The sequence below is a fragment of the Xenopus tropicalis genome, chromosome 5, assembly GCF_000004195.4.
Source record: "Xenopus tropicalis strain Nigerian chromosome 5, UCB_Xtro_10.0, whole genome shotgun sequence".
NCBI classification, from domain to species: Eukaryota; Metazoa; Chordata; class Amphibia; order Anura; family Pipidae; genus Xenopus; species Xenopus tropicalis.
This window is the reverse complement of record NC_030681.2, coordinates 32,832,186-32,857,108: the sequence shown is the minus strand read 5'-3', so window position 1 is coordinate 32,857,108 and position 24,923 is coordinate 32,832,186. Positions and strand designations below refer to the sequence as shown.

The following is a 24,923-nucleotide window of genomic DNA, read 5'->3' as shown; positions in this document are numbered from 1 at the left end:
TCACTAATATAAATTCATAAATGGTAAATATTACTTATCGGGTTTCTTTAACTAACCAAATAATTTTTTTTGTAGTAGGTAAACTAATAAGGGCAAACCAAGCAATCCACAGATTTTGCTCCTTCGCCCATCTAATGTTTTCATTAAACTGCCCACATTAAATGCAGTTCCACATCATTACAAGTACCGACATTTGTAATTTAATTTCACACTAACTGAAATGATAGTGCTTCACAGCATGCCTTTGAACTAGGTAGAATTTATCTCCCTTTCTTGTTACAACAAGAATCCCTTTTGGGTGAAAACTATTGATTTGAAGGTTAAATAAATTCATCTCACTCGGTCCATGTGTAATTTGATGGAAGTTGGCCTAGGGAATCTTTCTGACATTTCTACATACACTTTTCGTTCAAGCGTTATCAAGAAATAAGGTTTAAACTCCTGGGATTTTTAACTACCTGATCATTATTAATTATAGGATTTCTTAATAGGTTATGCCATGTCATTTCCTTGTGGCACGGTTAAGTGACAGTTAAATTAGCAATCTATGCTGTAGTGCAGGAACCAGGTGCATTTCACAGAAGCTAAGGCTATGAACAGCAGAAATACCTAGTAAAAGGACCTTACCGAAAACTCCCATGTATACATTAAACTAGAAAAATATAATCAAATATAACTTTTAGTGATTAAAAAAAATTTAAAGCCAAGCCTACACTCAACAACATCGGCAGCTTTAATGTTATTGGCCCTTTTTGCCATCTGTATGTTTAATGTATACTGTATACATACTTCTAATATACAATGCTGTAGAATATGTTGGTGTTTTATAAATGTTTGTTGATAATAACTATACATCTTTGCTTTGATAGGTATAACTTGTGGATTATTATGAAGACGTGGGGAGGCTAAGCCTTTTCAAAGTAACATCAACAACTTTCCTAGAACAACAGGATGGAGGTATTATACAAGAAGTTGTCACCGCACAGCCATATGTTCTGAGGTTATTATTAGGGATGCACCGAACCCATTGTAAGGGATTCAGCCGAATACCGAACCAAATCAGCATATTCTAATTAGGATTCGGTTCGACCATGGTTTCGCCTGAATCCAAACCCTGCCTAAAAAGGCTGAATCCTGGGCGAATACCAAATCCAAAGCCTGGATTCAGTGCATCCCTCGTTATTATACATGAATGCTACGACCTGTGCAGAAAGAGCCCTGGGACTTCTAGCGGAACCACTCTCTTTAGTGAGCAGGCAAACCCTGCCAGGACCATTCTTTACTTACACCTTTTTGGGGCCTTGGAACATTTTGCTGCAGGCCAACAGAGAAACTGAACATGACAGAAATAGAACCAAAGTGTGGCACAGCAAAGGGTCAGACATAAACTTGGCCAAGAATTCAGGGCAGGCAGCAAACAATTAGAACAGAGGTGTTCTGTGAGGTATTTTATATAACATTTCCACTGCATTGCATTTACCCTTCCATGTATTCTGTGGTATTATACATGGAATAACACCTTGTGATACAGGGATGTGTGTAGGAAATGTCAATAATGAGCCCCCCCCCTCCCAAACACAAAAATCACCCCTCCTTTATGGTACACATAGATGTGTGGTCTATCCATTATATGATGTGAAGTAACACTATAGCAAAAAATGAAAAGTAATACTACTCATTTATCTCGTTAATCTGCTGAAAGAATTAAGTCAAGGCAAAAAGGCAAAAAATTGCATTTTTTACATGATAAAAAATTGTATGGTACTAAGTAGGCAAGTTACTGAAGACAGTATAAAAAAAACACCTATTTACTGCAAATCACATGATGAAGTGAACATCTTCAAAATGTATTTGGATGTTGCCTAAACTATGGTGTTGCAAATTAAATTATTTATGTTTTTCTTTTTAAAAATCTACTGAAACACAGCAAAAGTGCAAGGAACAAGATTACTGCAACACAAAGGGCTACATTCATGAAAACAGGAGTTCGAATCCCGAATGGGACAAATTTGGATTGGATCCGATAATTTCTGAAGATCGCAAATATCACGAAAATGCCTATGAAAAAATTGTATTAGTCACGATAATATCATATTGGCAATCCAAAATTTTCGTATTTAAATTTTCGTTTAAACAGCGGGAAAACCTTTCCGATTTTGATCCTTCTGTGCATGATTTTGAAAGCCTCCCATAGGAATCAATGGCACTCTGCAGCTCCAACCTGGCCCAAGGAAAGTCTCCCATAGGGCTCAATGGCACTCTGCAGCTCCAACCCGGCCCAAGGAAAGTCTTCCATAGGGCTCAATGGCACTCTGCAGCTCCAACCTGGCCCAAGGAAAGCCTCCCATAGGGCTCAATGGCACTCTGCAGCTCCAACCCGGCCCAAGGAAAGCCTCCCATAGGTCTCAATGGCACTCTGCAGCTCCAACCTGGCCCAAGGAAAGCCTCCCATAGGGCTCAATGGCACTCTGCAGCTCCAACCCGGCCCAAGGAAAGTCTCCCATAGGGCTCAATGGCACTCTGCAGCTCCAACCCGGCCCAAGGAAAGTCTTCCGTAGGGCTCAATGGCACTCTGCAGCTCCAACCTGGCCCAAGGAAAGCCTCCCATAGGGCTCAATGGCACTCTGCAGCTCCAACCCGGCCCAAGGAAAGCCTCCCATAGGTCTCAATGGCACTCTGCAGCTCCAACCTGGCCCAAGGAAAGCCTCCCATAGGGCTCAATGGCACTCTGCAGCTCCAACCCGGCCCAAGGAAAGTCTCCCATAGGGCTCAATGGCACTCTGCAGCTCCAACCCGGCCCAAGGAAAGTCTCCCATAGGGCTCAATGGCACTCTGCAGCTCCAACCCGGCCCAAGGAAAGCCTCCCATAGGGCTCAATGGCATTCTGCAGCTCCAACCCGGCCCAAGGAAAGTCTCCCATAGGGCTCAATGGCACTCTGCAGCTCCAACCCGGCCCAAGGAAAGCCTCCCATAGGGCTCAATGGCACTCTGCAGCTCCAACCCGGCCCAAGGAAAGTCTCCCATAGGGCTCAATGGCACCCTGCAGCTCCAACCTGGCCCAAGGAAAGTCTCCCATAGGTCTCAATGGCACTCTGCAGCTCCAACTCGGCCCAAGGAAAGTCTCCCATAGGGCTCAATGGCACTCTGCAGCTCCAACCCGGCCCAAGGAAAGCCTCCCATAGGACTCAATGGCACTCTGCAGCTCCAACCTGGCCCAAGAAAAGTCTCCCATAGGGCTCAATGGCACTCTGCAGCTCCAACCCGGCCCAAGGAAAGCCTCCCATAGGGCTCAATGGCATTCTGCAGCTCCAACCTGGCCCAAGGAAAGTCACGATACCGAAGCTTGAATGAATCCGAAACTTTCATACTTGGCGCGACAATATGATTTTGTCGCACAAATTTTGTTGCAAAGTACGAAAAAGTCGCGCAAGCAACAAAAAAGTCGCAGAAAATACGCACAGAGTGTTCGAACAAACGCTTGGAGCGTTCGTGGATTAGTAAATCTCCCCCAAAGTGTTATAGTAGTACAGAGTAAGAGCCAGAAACTAAGGAATTAGTAGTTGGAGATCCAGAAGAACAGGTGAGGAGTTCCAAAATGTCAATGTTACATCTTTGATGCTGCACAAATAAAGGACTCCTACACACACTCACACACACACTGTCCCATGGGAGTAGTTACCATAGATAAATACAAATGAAAAAATTAAAAACTGAGGGTATGGTGAGCCTTAATCTATTCAGAATTGATTTAAGCAGAAAAATGCAAGCACAAGTGTGTGCAAGTTTTTGTGCCGATAATGTATTTCTCCTTTTAATGGTTAGGCTAAGGGCTGCCATTAAGGGTATACAGGAGCTACTGCAGTCAGGGGCCCCACAATGGAAAAGCAAGTCTCACAGGTCAGGGACTGTACTCAAGTGTGCAGGGTTAAGATGAATTCTGTGTAGTTTTAGGATAATTAGACAGCGGCCAGGGCAGATCAGAGGTGTAGTCATTCACACGAGAGACATTTTTTTCTCTGGTGCTTCATTTTACATGTTGACAGAGCCCACCATACAGAAGGCCCATGTGATCAGTGAGTTAATACCTGGGATCCACTGGGGGAATTGTCTGGCTAACTTAGCAGCATAGGGCCCCTTGATTACAGATGGCAGCCCTGGTGATCCTGTACAGCTATTAACCTTTAACCCTATGGAATTGGGCCCAGAAATAAAAAAAAGACTAATTCAATACATATTAATCATTATATATAAATGGAAATATGAATCACTTTTGAAATTGCTACTATATGATTTCTGATTCAGTAATGCTATAGGATAGAATAATAACAGAATTACCAAAAGTCCCTATAGTTTGGGAGCAGCCAATGTGTCATGTTAGAATAAAGACTAGAGGGAAAAGAATCACAAACCAAGCTGACAGTAGCATATTTTCTAACTTTGAGTTTATTTCTTGTAAGACCTGTATTCGGAGTCAAAGATCCACAGGTGGTGACTGAAGATTATCTCCACTAATTCTCCTTTCCCTAGATGCTAAATCAGACTCACCAACAACCCCCTGCATTTGTAGCATTGCAGTATTACAGAAAAAATATTGATTAAAAACAAAAAAACACAAATAAAGCTTTTTTTCCCAAACAGCATTAATTCTTACCCTCTCCCGAGTTTATTGATTCTGCATCTATTTCCTCAGCCTTTTTCCTTGCGACTTTTGCCAGTGCCAATTCACCCTTATCTAGTGCAAGGTAATGGATGTCCTTTGGAAATCAAGCAAAATAAAAGATTAATCTAAAATGAATCTTGGCCACACAACAAAGAAGAATTTCAAAGAAAGAGAATCACAGCCAAGATCACAGTAAAAGACGAGGCAGATGAACCCACTGTTACTTTTTAATGTTTGCAGTTTTTATTCTTTACTATGTAAATCTATTTCTCCTTTGCTCTATCTAACAAAGTAACTGAACACATTTCCTTAAGTAAAATACACACAATTAGAAATATAGCTACCAGCACATGCCTTTGACAAATTAGCTAATAAATAACTGATTTATGTATGAAAATAATAAAAAGGAAGGTTTCAGGTGTCATTCACATTCAACCAACAATAGAAGGTACAGTGCATCCAGGACAAACCTGTAGGGCAGCATTGCTATTGAATTGTTCAGTTAAGAGAAGCATGTGAAATGAAGTTAATACAGAGCTTTTATAATACCCCGTTAACGTATAGTAACACAGAACAATAGTATTTTTGAAGGTAACAGGTAGTATAGCAAATGAGACATCTGAGTATTCAACAAAACTATAAATATACTTTTCTCATAAATAATAGCTCACTTTTTCAAGGGTTTTCTATAATAGTTGACTAAACCAGTGCCCTTCAGTTAAATTAAAAGAATTGTTCAAAGTAAATAGATAAAAATATGTTTTCACTATACTTAGTAAGCCAAAAATGTTATGTATAGGCTGGGGTAAAAGGATGTCTAACTTAATAGCCAGAATCCTACTTCCTCCTTTGCATCACACTAACCTGTTAGTCAGCATCTAGAAAGGATGGGGGAAACATGGGACATAATTGTTCAGTTAGTTTGCTTTTGACCCTTCCCTGAGTGCTCAGAATCTCCCATGTAGCCCTCATTTTAGTCACTAACAGGTTAGAGAGATGCAAAAGGTGCAGTTGTATTCAGGTAATTATGGTAGACACCTGTTCACACCAGCCTTTATAGATTAAATTTTTAGCTAACTATTTTACTACTAACCCTTTTATTTTGTACATCCTACCTTCTGAAGCTCACACTGATATTAATGGGTGCTATACGGAATTGCTACACCTGTGTTACACCCATGTCTATGGCAGTCTCAGGTAGCTTGCATGGGTGTTTCTCTGCTGACATTATCCTGTATATGTTATAAAATATGTTTTTGTACATGTGGAGCTTCTACTATACATGAGGCATAGCTCACTTTTAATAGTGCGAAAATAAAAAAGATATAGTGGCTCACCCAAAACACAGATAAGGATGCTCTCTAATTAACTTTAGGTAGGTTTTAGATCCTCTAGAATCCTGTATTTAACATTATTATTATTATTTTTTAATGGTTTTTAATATTATTAGACTAATGACACTTGGAGCATTATTATCCACTGTAACCAGTGTAAACTGTGGAAAAACACTTTACAGTGTTACATTAGTGTAATTTAATTTAAAAAGGCACTAATTGATGCATATGAAGCAGTGGCAGGGGGACCTCCACACAAACATGCTCAAGAACCAATTCATGTTTTTAGATGAGCTCAAACCTGAAAAGAAAAATGCCCATGTAAGGGCCAAATTACCCAGAAAATGATATTTCTCGAAATCACATTTATGCAGCTTTGAAATAACAGCATTAGTTCAAGGTGGCATATGTTGTTAAAACTAAAAGTGTTGCTTGTCATAAGATTTAATGTGATGAACTAATGTACCTAAGAAATAAAAAAAAGATATGGCTAAGAAAATAACACATCTCATACGGAAGATAAGATGACAGCTGAGAGAACAAATTGTAGACAAACAGGAAACAAAGTCATCAAAGCAGGGCTGTGCCACAAATGCCAGGAGTGTTAAGGTGGTTACCTATAGTATATATAAATAAAAAGAGGAAAATAAAATATAAGGAAGAAACCTGGCACACTACTGAATACCAACAGTATCCTGTCATATGAGATTTGTTTGTTTTTACCGCACAATAAATATTTAATCATTCAATAACTAGCCAATATAATGCTGTGCAAACTTATACAGAATAAATATGAAACTACTGGGAAAGCCTTGGCGGTAGAGGTGCAAAAATGAGTATATAAGATTATAAAACACACATTCCATTGCTCCAGACTACTAAAGGTCCACATTTTCTGTTCAAGTGATTTGTCTAATCAATATATTCAATGCTAAATGTATTGTATGTTTATTTTGTAATTCTTGTGCTCCTGTGAAGGCATAATTGGCTCAGCTTGACTTTTGCCATTGCCCAAGATGCCACTGCCTTTCAAGCTGGTTTGCCAACTTCAAGCTTATCACCTCCCATTGTTTTATAATCTTATTACATGAAACCAGCAGGGGGTCATTGCATGAAGTCATTGGAGGGTTTGGGCAGCCAAACAGTCGTAAGTGGCACAGCAGGGAGGGCTCTCTAGGTTTTCTCCTAGCATTTACAGTGGGATTCAATAAATCTATGCTGTCATAATTAAGCTGGCCATGCATTCCCAGAAATGGATAAGACAGTCTGGCCAGTTTCAACCATGTTGCCTAAACATTTGGGCATGTATGGCCAGTCACTGAGGCATTCAGATCAATAGAACAGAATAAAAGTCTAGACAGAATATTTTGGTGGCTTGGCCAAAAGATATTAAAGTCCTCTTTATGTTAATCAAAAATTTCTGCGGCTCCATTTCACCTCTTCCAAAGCAATAGTGGTCATACACATATATGGCCCATGAATGGTAAGCATCCATTTGGTCTACAGGCCTGTGTACTAGATGCTATATAATATTTCTTTGGCCTAGAAAACACAGGAGACATAGAATTACATGATCTCAGCATCCTGCTTTTTCACACCAAATAGGATGTGAAGGTTAATTATATTATCCTTACAAGTTTATCTTTGCTACTTAAACCTCTCTTTAAATTAGAAGTTTCTGCACTTTTTTGGGACAATATGCTTAAGGTTATACAGAAGAGCAAATTATTATTTGCAAATTTCCATAAATATCACATATCATCCTCATACTTTTAATAAAATCATTCAGAAACTTGATCAATTTTATAATTTTAGGAAATAATGAATTCTGTAGTGAAATTGTGCTCTTTGTGATATATTTATTAGGGGTGCACAGAATCCAGGATTCAGTTCGGGATTCTACCTTTCTCAGCAGGATTCAGCTGAATCCTGACCAAACTGAATCCGAATCCTTAACATCACATAACTTTTCTTCATACAAACACGGAAGTTGAGAATTTTTTTAAGGAAGATTTTGGGTTTGGCTGAATCCCAAAATAATGGATTACATGACATTACATGACATTAGTTTATGCTTACAGCTTTAAATCTTTTGGTTAAGTTTGTACCAGCTTTACCACAATTCTTCCATGCAAATAAAGTGTTTGGGTACAATAACCTTTAACAAATAGTGTTAATATATGCAATGCGTGGGCCCATTTATGTGCAACTACACTAGCGGCTGCATTAAAAAATTAGCGAAATGGTTTTGTCGGCTGGGTTTTGAGCAACAATCTTTTTCAGGTAGTGTCTGGGTGGTTTGAGGTAGCAGTCAATAACAGTTGCAGAGGGCACTGACACTGTCACATCCTCAGATATTATTTATTTATGATTTTTTTTTATAGAGGTGCACGATACTGGCCCATGTATCATGATGGGATTCATGGAATCAGAGATAAAACTGTACACTGGGTCACTGCTTCAGCTGGTGAGGAATATAGAGTTTTCCATCAACTTGGTCAACACTGACCAGCTGGTGGTAAAGGATGGTTAGGTGAAACATGGTCTGTCGTCACATGTTAGGGAAGAACTCTATTGGGGATTACATGTTTAGTAATTGGGTGGCATGACATGTCAGGTACAAGAGTGAACAGAAGGTGAATGACAACCTAATATTGATCCAAAGTCCCTTTAGCTCCAAACTTTCACTGAATGCTGTTATGAGCTAATTAGTAGCCCTAAATAGGATATTGAAAAAAAAAACAATAGCAGTCATTCTTTCTTTAATGAAATTGTTTTGGGGGAAACCCTTGTGACTCAAAATAAATGAGTATATTCTACGATAAATTAAAAATACAAATATTTTATTTTGTTAAAAACAGACTGCTGGTAAAACAAGGCTTATAGTGTGGTTCAGAAAAAGACTCACTCACTTCTAGTGGACAGAGGGGTTTCCATTTAAATAAAGGCAAATAAACAGATAGTGCAGGTTCCAAGGCAAGATACATTGGGCATTTGGGCACAACTGGCTAGATTCAACTTGATGAGAAAAGATTATCTCCTAATTTAATTCCACATTTTCCCATTGACAGATGCAATTTACTGAGAAAACCATATTTGGGGCAAAAAATAATTTTCTTAGATATTCTTGTAAGTATAGCTGAATTAATTATACACTGAACTGAAAATGTCCAACAACCACTGATTAACAGAGTCAGTTTCCCCTCCTTTACTGGACTGTTTCAGGGAAACATGAGAGAGTAGAAGATTCAAACTTTGTATCTTAGTAAAAAAATCAGAAGCAACCAGAAAGCAATTATTTCTGATGTACTATTTGAAAACAAACGAACTGAAGACATCTGAAGGTGCTAAAAGGTGACCTATACCCTTGACTGTCACATATCATACATTCTATCACAATGACACAGTTGGGCTCATTTATTAATAGTGATTTCCCTACTGCAACTTACCATATCAACTAATCAGAAATTAACTGCAATGGGTTACTACAATAAAACGAATTTGCCCACTACTGATATATAAACCACGGTGATCGAAAGGTCAATCAAATGTGAACTGTTTGTTTAAGTGGCAATAAGCAGTTCACATCCAGTAAGGTGATAGACACATTTTTTAAGATCAAATCTTAAAAAATAAGTAACGCATTTTTGATTATCTGCTAATTAAATTAAAGTACTAATAATGATGTTGATAATAAGAAATATTACAAAGGTAATAAAAAAGTTTAATTTATAATTTAAATGAAGAGATCAGACTAGAAGGTGGAGTGACTAGGGGATAAATATTACTAACATCTGCAACTCAAAACATTAGATCAAGTTAAGTAAATAAGTCCATGAAAAGGTTTTGTAACAGTTTTCTTCCTTTTGTTGGACTGGAAACAAAGAAATAGCCTGTGTGGCCATAACATGCTGGGAGACAAGGGAAGCAGAACTGGCTTTGGACATCTTACCTAACGGAGTCATTGTGGTGCACAGATTTCTAAAACAAGGACCTCATGTGGAGCTTTCCACAGGGCAGTATTTAGAGGATGGTTATTTTGCTTCTGCAGATAATTAAATAGGAGGGGCAGTGAGTGAATGAAATGTAAAACCCCTTGTGCCGGCGTTGCAGCTTTGTTGTTATAGGAGCATCTCAAGAAGCTTTAGAATGTCATTTTCATAGTGATCAGGGAGTGAGAAGAATTATGATTTCTAGGATGTAGGATGATCTGAAAACTAAATTGCTGTAAGTATTGTGTGTACAAAGCCATTAAAACAATCACTTAATCAGAGGAATATCTAATATATACTTTAATGCAGATGCCCTCATAGATATCCCCACAGATTAATGTCTCTGATTACCCCTAGTTTGTTAATTCGCCCCCTCACCAGCTAAATCCCTTGCCCCCTACATGTGAGGATATTAAATTGGCCCCTTTTTACTTCAATTTTACTTTTACATTTACAGATCTATTTATTTGTGGCTAAATGTGCCCCTAAGGTCCCCAGGCCTGGGGAAGCTGTAAACATTGTAAACCTTAAAATAATTGCCAAATGACTTACCATAAATAGGTCACGCGCACCAATATCAACTGCAAGCAGGAAAGCCTTTTCAAACCTTTGGTACCTGTGTATAAATAGTTCAAAAACCATTTAAATGATACAAGAAAGCTATCTATTGCATGTACTTCACCACCGAGGCCCTGTATACATAATTCTGAACAGTCAAATTAGTTGCGTTTGTTCAATACCTGTATATAAATATAAAATATTGTAATTTCTGTGCAGACCTGTAAATATTCGGTCAATTATATTTTTTGTTGGTTTTCCATTTCCTGGTTTCATACAGGGCATGACAATATTGTTTTAAAAAGAATAAATCAGGTGAGATAATTATGTCCCATTATGGCACATAAACCTGCAATCTGGTGGAAGAATCTAGGGCAAATGTCTGAAGAACAGTATAAAATACTTAATAATATCAAGTGAAAGGCTGCTGTCATTGTGTAAACCTTTTAAATTCCCTAATCATTTTTTCAAATAAATATCCCCTTCTTTTAATTTCCTATTCCCCCAATGTAAGGGACATATTCAGCACAGCAAAAAACATACTACATACAAAACATACAGCACAACATATAGCAATACTTTCTGGCTGATGATGCAACATCTATAAAATCTCTAGATGATCTCTAAGAAAACTACCAAAGGGGTTTGAGAGTTAGGAAATTGGTGAGTAGTAATTAGCAATTTTTTTGCCAGGCTGTGAAAATGTGCAGTGCCAAAAAAGTTGTAGTTGCATCAAAAAAGTCATGCGCATAACAAAAAAAGTTGTGCTGTTTCCCAAACTTTTCTGCGAAATGGGACAGATTCACTCATCGCTATTGGTGAACTGTTAGGGGTCCATGGAAAGCATATCTTTAGAAAAATTTAATTTTTTTCTGAGGACATGGGACAGTCGGGGGGGGGGGGGGGGCATTAACTAACTTTTTTTTTCTGATTCAGCTAAAAGTCGTAACTTTTCCGAGATTTTCCAAATCTGACAATTCTCCAGTTAAAGCTTGCCAAGATTATGTAGAAGTCAATGGCAGATGTCAATTCCCTTCTCTGGAGGTTTTGGATTGTTGCTGCTGTTTTCTTGTGCGATAATTCGAAAAAGTTAAAAAAATTTTCCTGCACAGATTTTTTCATCTCAGATTTTTTAGAAAATGCCAGACATTCATGGAAACGAGTTTATTCACATTTTAAAATAAAACAAAATGAGACATGTCAGAGTTTTAGTAAATCTGCCTCAACGTGTGTATAATGGCTTGGAAATGAATGGAAAATTGTGCAATTTTTTGTGCAACTTTATGCAGTTGTTAACTGCAACTCATCAGCTCCTTTTAGTGCTGCTTGTCTATAGTTGTTCCTATCCTCCTTCAATCTCTGTTGCCCTACAGTTTCTCAAGTGTTTATAGAAATTGTGAGGAGTATTGGAAAAATGGATAACTGTGCCTACACAGCTAATGCCAAATTATGTGTTAAGGACACTCAAAATAGGTAGGATAGCACTTGGCTGGAAAAGAAAACCGAACCCCAAAAAAAGATTTTCTCTTCTTCTAAAGTCTTTTTTTAATGGACAAAATGATGACATAATAAAGTTACATTTTTTTCTTCACCTTAGCAAATGGTGGAAGAACCTCCTTGCATATCGACTTATTGGATCTCTGTATTCCAGTACTATGGCATCCAGAAGAGGTCTTGTTGGGGAATAGAAAGTTCCAAGGCTTGCTTCTAGCTGAGCTGTGGATTTCAAACATGCAAATGACAGTGTTATATAAGACATACAGACATGATACAGGTATAGGACCTATTATCCAGAATGCTCGGGACCAAGGGTATTCTGGATAAAGGGTCTTTCTGTAATTTGGATCTTCATACTTAAAAATCAATAAAACATTAAATAATCCCAATAGGATTGTTTTGCCCCCAATAAGGATTAATTATATCTTAGTCGGGATCAAGTACAAGGTACTGTTTTATTATTACAGAGAAAAAGGAATTCAGTTTTAAAAATCTAAGTATTTGATTAAAATGAAGTCTATGAGAGATGGGCTTTCTGTAATTCTGAACTTTCTGGATAATGGGTTTCTGGATAACGGATCCCATACCTGAACAACATAATAATTTAAAATAGAACAAAACATGCTAGAGGAGATGAACGTGGAAATGTGCGTTATTTTCTTATCGGGACCAAACAGTACAGGAGTAAAAAAAAAAATTTGAAAGAACCCTGCCTTCTAGCTAGAAGAATGCAGGATCACTTTGGGTACCATCTATCCGTCTATACAGATTATTTTCATGCACACATGGCTAATTATAGTGCTAATAAGTTTACTTGCAGTTATGCCCCAGCATGAAGGCAATAGTGTTGGCAATGCTGCTGCTTAGGTGGAGGGAGGTGGGCAGCACTCTGTTTTAGATGCCTGCCTCAAAAGCACCACCCTGCCTAGGGCCCCATTTATCAATAAACTGGCTTTACTTGTGTGTGCACGGCCTTAGTGTGGACTGGTAAACATCTTCTCATATTCAAAAACTCTTTAACAGGGTGTTTCAATAAATGAGTATTTATTAGCAACTGACCAGGCCCAACAGAACATGGTAGCCCACCATCTGAATTTTCATCTGCAAATGCTTTTTAATCAAACATGCCTCAGGAATGGCAGACCATTTTAATCAGCTATAAGCTCTTAAAATATAACCTTCATTTAAAAAAATAAAAATAAAATATTCCTATTAAAGTGTTCCTTTTACAAAAAAAAACCCAAAACAAAAGCCGAAATCAAATCATATCCTTTTATCACTGTCCCATTCAGCAATGGAGTGCGAGGGTCTGCTTGCTTGTTTTACCAGTAGTTAGCAAAATTTACAGATATCTTCACACAAGTTTTGTGACGAAATTTGTCCCCTGGCTACGGACTCGGGGCGGGAGCACCCGGGTCAACAGGACTGTTTGTTAAGCATAATGCTTTCTTGTTTGGAAGCTGGTTCTCCCTTGCCCTGAGTTTTTCACCTAAGTGCAAAGTCCGGGGCAGGTTGCACCTGCACCATGTTTTATCCTCATTAAAAACTACTTCTGCAAGAAGAAAATCTTATAATAAATATACAATATACAATTATACAAAATATACAATTATTTTAGATAATAGAGGGTACAGTACTCCTACTACTCCTGCTAGAGGTATGTAGAATTCTTATACAAAAATTATAAATAGATTTTTTTGTCCATTTGGTGGACTAGAGCTAATAGTGAGCCTGGAAATGCAAAAAATGTTAATTGATAAGACTCTAATGACTGGGAAATGAGAATAAGGGGCACATTTACTAAGCACTTTTGACAAAAAGTTGATTTTTTTTTTTGTACTTTATTTTTCTTTACTAGATATTTTTCAGATTTACAAATAGGTTTTACCAGTACTCTATTTAAGAACATTGTCCCGAAATATTCGAGTTTTTCGAAAATAAAACCCATAATTTGTAAAAAAAAAAAAAAAAATCGTCAGGTTTGATCTGTTGAGTAACATTGAGTCCTATTGAGGCTAAGAATAACAGAGGAATAGAACAGTCAGTCCTTCAAGGAGATGTTAATCCCCTCATTGTTTTCTGTTTCACCCAGTTTTAAGGGGAACTTAATCCTCTCATTGTTTTCTATTTCACACATTTTTAAGGGGAGTTAATCCCCTCGTTGTTTTCTTTTTCACATGTTTTCAAGGAGAAATTAATACAACATTGTTTTCTATTTCACCCAGTTTCAAGTGAAACTTAAGCACATTGTTTTCCAAGAATGAGCCCCAATGCTCCTAAAATGGCTGCTGGAGCAACTCCTGTTTGGGAAAAATAAAGAGGACTCATGGAAACTAACGTCTGTTTAAAGTTTTTAAAATTTTAACAATAGTTTCAGCTCGAAAAATTTGGGATTTTCGAATGTAAACTCGAAATTTTCATATGACCAATAAAAGTATTATTGTGACGTTTTATACATACAACAATTATCAAGTTTAATTCAAATTTATACCATGTCATGTTTATATGTCTTTCAAGGTCAGAAAAAAACGAATTTTAGTAAATTAGCCCCTAAATGTGAAAAAAACATTAATAAATGGAACTTTGAACTTGGAAGTAGAGAAGCAACAAAGGGTAATGATAGTGGGGTGGAAAGAAAACAAATGGTTGAGGGCAGGCAGTCAGGGCACGGGGGGGGCAAATAGTATTGACTTGAGCTCCAATACTCCATAGCCTGGCTTTGGAAGAAACAGAGCCACAATTGGCCTTAACTGAGGTTGAACAAGTTTGTCCAAAAACAAATCTAGATACTACATTTTAGATCTGTGATCTTATAATTTATATGATAATATAAAGCAAAATCAGAAATTAACCTATAAATTGTTTGTAGATTACTGAGATTACTCAGTAAACATATGCAAGACACTGTACCTAAAAATTATTACATATTAAATGTTAATATTTTAATATTAAAAAAAAAATTGGCAGTTGAATTTTGTTTCTGTTTCTTGTACTTTGTGTATAAATAAGTGCCCAAGGCATGAAATGTGTCAGAAGTATTTAACCACTGTGAATAAAGATTGTTATTTGTACCAAGGTATTGATTTTTGTCCCATCCTTGGTGTGCATGCTCTAATGCTGCATGAAAAAAGGCAGGTCCATACATGATTTTCTAATGCTGGTTTTATAAATTATCCATTATTTTTGGAAATATTTGATTATTTTACACAGTCTGCATGCAGGGCCAGCCTTAGGCCAATTCGATCTATTGGTCCCAATAGGGCCCCTCAACAACTGGGGGCCCCGCACCAGGATACCCACTAGGCTATCCTTCCTCTTCCCATTTATAGGAAAAAGGTCTCTTGTCTGTTACATATGAGTGGTTGGTGTGTCCTAACTGTGTAAAATAAATATACAGGGTTAAAGCCCACTGCTTGCACCAAGACCTGTATAGTTAGGGGGACTGTTTAATAAATAGAGAGTATGAATCCAGAAAAGAGAGTATGAATCCAGAAAAATGTTCTGCAGTGGAATAGACACAGAGCGGCTCAGATTGGGATTTAGCAAGTTCCATTGGTGCTGCAGCCACAAATAGCCATGCCGCTATCCAGGGCTGGCCTTTGGACCTATTGGGCCTTACATCAGCAGGAATAAGCACATAAAGCTGTCCCAGGTTACATCATTGGCCACATGGAGAGAGTGAGAGGCAGGGACTATTTGTCCATCAAGCCCTGGAACCCTGTGCCAGCTGGTAACACCTTGTGTAAGGGGCCCTGGCAAAATGGTCTCAATTGGGCCCCATAGTTTATAAGATCAGCCCTGTCTGCATGCAATATTTATCCTCGCCATTATCTCTAATTTTTAATATGTATGGTTTTCAAACAAAAATATAGCCCATCGCATCTTAGAAGAGGAGGTAATACATTCAAATAAAAAAAAATATTTTTATCAAGATCATGATATAGATTTGATGAATGAAAAACAGAACAAGTAACAAAATATCATTTTTTTGCTGTATAAAAATAAAAAACTTTCAACTTAGTCAAAAATACATTTGTTGGAATAAAGTGTTTCATAGAAATTGTATCAACTTCATTAATTTGTCTGCTGAGTGAAAACATCGGTAATTAGCCTTTCCAACATTGTGCATAAAGAGGACAAGATAACCTGAACTGTACTACATTTTTCCGAGGAACAGCAGTCAATTTAGATTAAAACTGAATGGTACGATAAAAAGGAAGGTTTACTCCACTGCCATTGCTGTTTTCCTGACAGCATGTTTTGTGTTGCTAAAATGTTTCAACCTACACAGAATACAAGTAACTACCTTCCGAGCTACAGATTCATTAGAAAACTCAGCTTGAAGCTGGCAATGAAGAGAAAAATAACCGTTGCATCCCGATAAATAAAAAGCACTCACTAGGTTCCACTAATAAAAAGAAAACAAATTACCATGCATCTCAAAATTGTTAGATTTAGATATAATAAATTTGAGCTGAGAAAGAAATGTGTTTGCATATGAGTCTCTCTCTTGGTACTGTGAAAAGAAAAATAACACAACAAAAAGCTATCATCTCTGTAATAAGAGCACCACAAGAAAAGGGTTTTAGGAAACACTATGGGAATTTGAATCCACTAGCTAACATTCACATGAACTATGTTAAAGGGCATAACTTCTAAAGCAGGCCATACATGAGCAGATTTAAGCTGACGATTCAGCCCCTGAATCCAGTTTATCTGCCATGTATGGGCCGGATTTCTTCTGGGGGCGTCCCAAAGCCGCCCCCATTCAGCCCCACCACAAGAGCGCGCATGCGCGAACAAGCCCCTCCCCCACGCGCAAACGCTAATGCGCAAGCGCCAAACTTAGAACTCCCATACGGAACAGTGGGGAGAGGTCCCCATTTATTGTTTCAATTATTTTTCAGTAGACATAAGGTATGGCCATCCAGATTTAAGAAAGATCCCTTATCCGGAAAACCCCAGATCCAAAGTATTCTGGAGAACAGGTCCTATACAGGGTGGAACTGAGCTGCCAGGAAACAACCCGGGGGCCTGGACCTGACCCTTGCCAGCGCTCCCCCAGCCGACCGTTCCTCCCCTGACGAGTTAAACTTATGCACGCTCAGAGGAGAACGTCGAGTGGGGGACCCTGCGGGGGGGTTAGGGGGTGCGGAGGCAGGTCCGGCGGGGGGCAGGGCCCCTGTGTGGTAGCCCCGTAGGGCCCTGCACCCCCCCAGTCCAACCCTGGTAATTTACAGTCTCTCTCTAAAAATACCTAGAAGTAGCTGATAAGTCATGGGAAAACATGTTTTTTTCAGATTATAGAGCTTCTCCAGCAGAATCCTGCATTGGAATCCATTTTTCAAAAACACAGATTTTTTTTTTGTATTTAATTCTAAAATTTCACATGGGGCTAGCCATATTCTTCACTTCCCAGGGTGCCACAGCCATGTGACCTGTGCTCTGATAAACTTCAGTCACACTTTACTGCTGCGCTGCAAGTTGGATTGATATCACCCCCCTCCCAGCAGCCGATCAGCAGAACAATGGGAAGGGAGCAAGATAGCAGCTCCCAGTAGGTATCAGAATAGCCCTCAACAGTAAGAAATTCAAGTCAGGCTCGGGACTCCTCCAGTTACATTAAAGGAACAGTAACACCAAAAAATGAAAGTGTATAAAAATAATTAATATATTATATACTATTGCTCTTTTCTCTTTTCTTCATAAACACTACTACAGCTTATATAAATACCCTGCTGTGTAGCCATGGGGGCAGCCATTTAAATTGAAAAAAGGAGAAAAGGCACAGGTTACTAAGCAGATAACAGATAAGTAGCATAGATTCCCATTGTATTCTACACAGTTTATCTGTTTTCTTCTTATGTAACCTGTGCCTTTTCTCCTTTTTCAATTTAAATGGCTGCCCCCATGGCTACATAGCAGCTATTTCTATTAACTATAGTAGTCTTTCTGAAGCAAACACACAACTTTTACCAGTGCAGGGCAACAGTACATCATATTTTAATTATTTTAAAACATTTTTATTTTTTAGGGCTCTGGCACACGGGGGAGATTAGTCGCACGAACTCGAACTCCCTGCCGGCGACTTACATGTTCGCCGGTGGGATGGCAGGGGAAGGCAACTCGGGGAGATTAGTCGCCCGCGAACAGGGAGTTAAATCGCGGGCGACTAATCTCCCCCGTGTGCCAGAGCCCTAAGTGTTACAGTTCCTTTAAGTAGGAGAAACAATCAAACCTGAAAGCAGTTCTAATGTTAAGCGCTGCCTCTTTCTGAAAGCTCAGACTCAGGCACAATGCACTGAGATGGCGCCTACACACCAATATTACAGCTAAAAAAATACATTTGTTGGTTCAAGAATAAAATGTTAAATGATAGAGTAAATTATTTGCTATGTAAACAGTGTAATTTAGAAATAAAAAGTATACCATAAAAATCATGACAGTATCCCTTTAAGGCTCATTTACTAAGGTGGTGCTACATGCAAAGCACATAAATCCAGTGCAATTCTGTTTATCACCCACAATGCAGTTATTGTAAAAATATAGCTTGTGCTGGATTTGTCAATATCCGTGCAAATCTTTTGCCGTTTGTTAAATCTTGCCTTAGTTGAGCCTAAGCAGTTATGTCCCATGTGGCCATACCTTTATAGATTACATTTTTGGCTAACTATATTGAAAACATTTTTTAGTTTGCACTTCATCTTTATACCCAGTTTTATGTTTACACTGAACCATTCCTTTAAGTGAATTAGACTAAAGAGCTGTTCATTAGTGATGCGTGGGTCAATCCGCACCTGACCCTGACCCTGACCCTGACCCGTCCTAACTCAAGTTGGGCCCAATTCAGCCCACAATATAGATTTAGATACCACGTTTGCAGAGCTGTCAATCAAACAGATATGACATTCGGGGGGAAATGACACTGATGTACGCTGCCATTTTCACGCACGATTCTGGAAGTGACATCACATGCATGCGCAAAATAGCCGCTGAAGATGAAAAATTCTACCCACACATGCACAAATGCATCAAATTACATCACTGAATGCTTACTGTGCATGCAAGCGCAAAATTTACTGCGGGACTTTGTGAGACTTTGGAAAAAGCAGGAGAATACTGCTGGGGAACATGAGAACAGGGGGGAGCCCTCAAAATCAGGTAACTCTCAAAGAAATGGGGGGGGGGTTGACAGCTCTGTGTTCGTCCTGCTCCTTCTCTGATTGAAAAGGGCAGGGTGAACACAAGTATATAATTAAATAAACCAAGCCCTGTCACTAGTGGGTTTCAAACAAGGCAGAGAGGTCAGGGTAGGGTTGCCACCTGTCCAGCTTCGGCCCAGACAGCCCAGTTTTCTGTAGGGCTGTTTGGGTAAAAAACTGCCTGGCCGGTTATCCCAATATAGAAAACCGGGCAGGACTTCCCAAGTTTGATGCAGTAATAGGGCAATCGCCACATCATAGCCCCACCCCATGACATCAGCGCCCTGCCCTATAACGTCACTGCCCCACTCCTATGATGTCACTCTCCAACTCCCTGCCCGGAGTACCTACGAAGCAAAGGTGGCAACCCTAAGGGGCCGATTTACTAATCCACGAACAGATCGAAAGCGTCCGAATTCGTTTTTTTCGTAATGATCGGTATTTTGCGATTTTTTCGTCAGCGTTGCGACTTTTTCGTAGCCGTTACGACTTGCGCGAATTGTCGCGACTTTTTCGTAGCCGTCGCGAAAAAATCGTAAAGGTTTGCCCGCCGTTTACTAGCGCTCAATACAAAAAAGTTGCGACAATTCGCGCAAGTCGTAATGGCTACGAAAAAGTCGCGCCGGCGATGAAAAAAAACTCAAAAAATACGAAAAAATCGCAAAATGTTCGTTTCCAATCCGATTTTTTCCCATTCGGGATACGGATTTGTGGATTAGTAAATCAGCCCCTAAATCAGGAAGAAACTAGGCTGGGGACAAATACAGCCCTCTGCCCGCCTCTGGGGCAAGTTGTCGGCTTGAACACATGGAACCCACAGCTTTTGGGCCAACCAACATATTACAAGTGATCACTGACAAGGTACCCAAAAAAGTTACATACACATACAACACTAAAGAAAGCTCAGATAAAAGAATGCCCAACAGCAGTGAAACCTGCTCATTTCTACAACACAAAAAAACAATGGATTAAAGAGGTGACAATTAAGTGGAAAGCAGCAGATTTTACACAAAGTCATCATATCTCTTATTTTTATGTTTAGTAGGATTTTGAATTACTGACGTACACAATACATCATAACTACCATCTGATTTCTCACTAGACAGTGGTCAAAATTATAATTTTATGTATACATCCATTAGTGTTAAACAAAATGTATAATTGTAAAAAATATTTATGGATAAAATAATAATCTGCTGGTTTTATATAAAACCATTTTCTGTTTCTTAATTCTATAAGCAATATCATTAGAAAATGGAAAACAAAAAAAACTAAAACATTACAAACCTTCTCTGTCTGGTGTAAGCCTTTGCCTTAGAAGATGATTCACAATAGCAGTCATTGATGTGTAACAGTGATGCCCCATAGTATTCCAATTCATACTGCTCAACAAGCCAACAGCCTCATCTACTTCGTCATGGCGGATGTACTGAGAAATTATCTCCACTGGGCCAAGTTGCCCTTTAGAAACAGCACCTACAAAAAAACATGTTTTAAATTCATGTTAGATCTTACATGTTCTTATTTATTTGGCCAAACCGTGAACAAAATGTATACCTAATTTTAAGGGTTTGGATTTAATCTGGCTGGCATGACTGCATCTGAATCCTTGAAAAATTGCTATTAATTGGCTAAATCTAAACTATATGCTTTAAAAAATATTTTGTGGACTTTTATTAATTCTTGAATTAGAGAAACCTAAAAAATATATGCAAAATGTTTTATATAGGGATACCATTACTCTATTTGATTTTATTCAATTTTATTTATTTATTTATTACTTTTTATTTCCTTCTGTTGTATCCATGTTATTGGCCATCGTCTGTTTGACAATATGTATCAATGTTATCCTTGTTGAAAAATATAATACAATAAAATTAGAAAAAATTATATATATTGTGCTTCCTCTGCTAATACTTAGGGCCTGATTTATAAATAGTTGAGATTGTGTTTTTGCCACAAATCAATCTTGACTGTATTGTGATCACATTTTTAAAAAACTTTAACATTCACATTTATCATATAAAAAAAAATATCAAAAATTCATATGGAACTTTTCTCCTAAAACCTGCCAAGGTGCTATAAAAGCTATAAAGTGTACATTCAGCATTCAAGCAAGTTGGTGTTCACGTTTTGTTTTCTGAGACTTAAAACAGTTGAAATTATACAGCCTCATTGAAAATGTAAATTTAATTTGTGATTGAGGTTTTTCACTGCTATTTTACTGATCAGGGTGAACCAATTCATTTTTTTCTGAATAAGCTAGCGATCACCACGCAAACTCATGTGAAATTGTTTTTGTGATTTTTTTTCCCCCCACAATTTTTAAAATGAAAAAAATCTGTCACTAAATTACATGCCCCTAAATTACCAATGGCATAGGAATAAACTGTATCAACCACTTGGTCCCTTTGAACAAGGACACCGGCACTATCAGCCTAGGGTGAGGGAATCATGAGAGCTTTGAAACACAGTAAAACAAACTAAAAGTAGTAGTTTTTATATACAAATATAAATGCTAAATATACTTTTTTTAATTTTATTACACAAATAAATTATATATTGTACACTGTATAGGGGCATTTTAGCTATTAAGTGGCACTCATGTTAGTAGCAGCATTTAGTTGACCTCTGATGACAGCTCTGATAATCCAATAACACTGGAATACAGCCATTAATGGATGGTACAAACACCATCCATGCTTAAAGGTACAGGCAATATGATATAAATAGTCATACTGTATAACTGAAACTGGTGGTCATAAATTAAACACAGGCAAATGTATATGGTCCATTGCCTCCACTTGGAGAATCTTGTACTAGAAGTACAAACAAATATTAACAAAGTCTAGACTTCTTCAATCAAAATGGTTTACAAAATGCATCTCCTTAATATCCCAAAAGTAATTTTTTTCTTATTCTCCTTTTCAGTTGTTCATGGTACTTGATCTCATTGGCAAGGACCAAAACCACAAACCTTGCAAAATAATAAGGAAGGGATTTATTATTATCAGCTGATGCATCCCCAGAAGTCAATTGATCTCATTAACAAGAAGAGCCTGGCCAGAGCACTGCTTAACCTTGTTAGCGTGACACAAAGGAGACAGTAACCAAAAATCAGTAACGATCCTATAAAGTATATTCTGACTGGCATAATGAATTGAAAAGGGAAAGTCCAGTCTTTAACTACAAGAAACACTTTATCTTAATGCAAAAATGAATTTTAAAATGTGACACATCTCAACGGTTGAGGTGAAACATCTTTTTCTTTAGAAGCTTGACCTCTCTTGTATAGTGCACTTCCAAGCGACCTGCTTTGGAAAAAGAGGTGACAGCCAACTCGTGGACTAATTGATTTAAGAACAGTGCCTAGGGAGGCAGTCCAATTAAATTTACAAGATGGCAATTAGCTGGAAGGCCTCTAAATCCCTGCACTGTGAGTATGCGGGCCTGAGTAAGTATACAAATGTGCTGGAGATAGCAACTCATGAGAATTTTTTTTTATTTTTTTGCAGCAAGTAGTCACTAGGGAAAGCTAAGGAAAAAACAAAGGCCACTTTAGCAATGCCATCTGTATAATAGGTAAAGGTAATTAAGAGGGTGTCAAAGTCACAATATTATAAAATGAACAGCTTGATTCAGTGTAATTGGACGGGTAAGAATATTTTGCAGATCTGCACTGCTTTGAATAAATATTACACCTCCTGGATGTTTCGACATTTTGTTGTGTTACAACTTTAAAAAGGGGGTTTATTTGGGATTTTGAGCATCTGAATACACAACATACTTTATAATTTGAAGGTGCTAAATACTTTTTATTGTGACACAAAAGTTAATCAAACAAAAATCATATGTTGATTCCCTAAGTATTTACAGTACAGTAGCCAGTGAATGTGGGTGGTAACACATGGATGTAAGAAACCAGTATACATGCAAACAAACCAGAGAGCAGCACACAGCTAGCTTCTTTAAAACCGCTTATCTATATGCAGTATAAAGATTGATTCCTTGCAATACCTAAAGCATAAACAAGTCACTGGTGTTTCAGGATATTTCACCTGCCTCTAGCTTTGTTGTTCTCTGGTTCTACAAACAAAACTTACTATACTGCTTTGCATTCCCTGATCAAACCCAACATACAGATGTGATACAGGTTGATATTGTTATAAATGTCAAAGAGCATTTTGGAAATAAAATGTTTTACCTTGGATTTTGTCATGCCCGCTGCACTAAAAACAGACCAAACCAGCCTCTAATTTAAGATAGATAAAAAGGCATAAATAAAAATTATTAACCCTTAAGAGTCTTTCAGCCCCCTCCTGAACCTCACCACTGGACTCTCACATTATTGCCCTTATCTGTACCTTTGCAGAAAAAGCAGAGTAGTGCAGCTGGGTTGGCGGGCACAATCTCGGACTACTTCAGAACTTACTGGTACTCAGGAATTCTTATTACATTTCCAGTAATCTAACAACATGAAAATGATCACATCTATGTACCTACCTAACTTAAACTGTAAAACTCCAACAGGACCGCAATCGAACCTTAAATAAAGAAGATTATAGATATCTGTCATATCCATGTTTTGTAACAAGGTCTGAGGAGCAGCCCAGTGCATCTCGAGAAGCCTGCTGGACACATTAAATTGTTTACTGATTTGTATGGTTGAATTGGGTTCAATTTCTTCTGCAAGAATCTGGGCTCTAATTGGTGAAAGTGCCATATCATAGATCTGCAATTCTCCTTGGCTGCTGGCAACCACAAATATGGTGCCATTTGGGTGCCATCTTAATAAATCAGGCAGCACGTCTGATTGGGCTAGGAGAGTCATTTTGCAATCTGACTCGTACAGAATTAATGAAGAATCTTCACATCCAAGAACTAGTTTGTCTTCAGAAGGATTCACAGCACAGCTTATCACTCCGGACCGTAAAGGAACTCTGGTGACGGAGACACACTGGATCTTGTTTCTAACACATTCATAGATGGAACTGTCAGCCATAGGTTCTTTGTTTGAGTTTAAGGAGTGCTCCACTGTATATATTTGATAAGGTTGATTAATACTAAAGCATGCATTAAGCAGATCTCCTTCAGTCCGTATATAGCTTAAAACCTAAAAACAAAAGAAAAAAAAATCAGTAATGCTTTGTAAAATAGCGGCAAACAGTTTGAATGCTAATACTAAATAAAAGTTATTTATTAGGAAGCATAGTTACATAGTTAGGTTGAAAAAAGACTGAAGTCCATCAAGTTCAACCCCTCCAGGTGAACCCAGCACACACATTAACCTATCCGGACCTATCTATACACTCACATACATAAACTACAGTGGAGGAAATAATTATTTGACCCCTCACTGATTTTGTAAGTTTGTCCAATGACAAAGAAATGAAAAGTCTCAGAACAGTATCATTTCAATGGTAGGTTTATTTTAACAGTGGCAGATAGCACATCAAAAGGAAAATCGAAAAAATAACTTTAAATAAAAGATAGCAACTGATTTGCATTTCATTGAGTGAAATAAGTTTTTGAACCCTCTAACAAGAAAAGACTTAATACTTAGTGGAAAAACCCTTGTTTGCAAGCACAGAGGTCAAACGTTTCTTGTAATTGATGACCAAGTTTGCGCACATTTTAGGAGGAATGTTGGTCCCACTCCTCTTTGCAGATCATCTCTAAA

General features: G+C 38.0%; 1 protein-coding gene across 2 annotated transcripts in view; it reads right to left on the bottom strand.

The window, feature by feature from the left end:
* wdpcp (WD repeat containing planar cell polarity effector) overlaps positions 1-24,923 on the bottom strand; it is a 131,760-nt gene that overhangs the window by 40,508 nt on the left and 66,329 nt on the right. For both annotated transcript variants that reach the window (XM_002939317.5, XM_012963839.3), the window contains 5 exons: positions 23,747-24,356; positions 20,531-20,719; positions 12,137-12,260; positions 10,539-10,602; positions 4,652-4,754 (listed from right to left, as the gene is read on the bottom strand). In XM_002939317.5, coding sequence (XP_002939363.1) covers positions 4,652-4,754; positions 10,539-10,602; positions 12,137-12,260; positions 20,531-20,719; positions 23,747-24,356 — 1,090 coding nt within the window. The remainder of the gene's footprint in view (positions 1-4,651; positions 4,755-10,538; positions 10,603-12,136; positions 12,261-20,530; positions 20,720-23,746; positions 24,357-24,923) is intronic.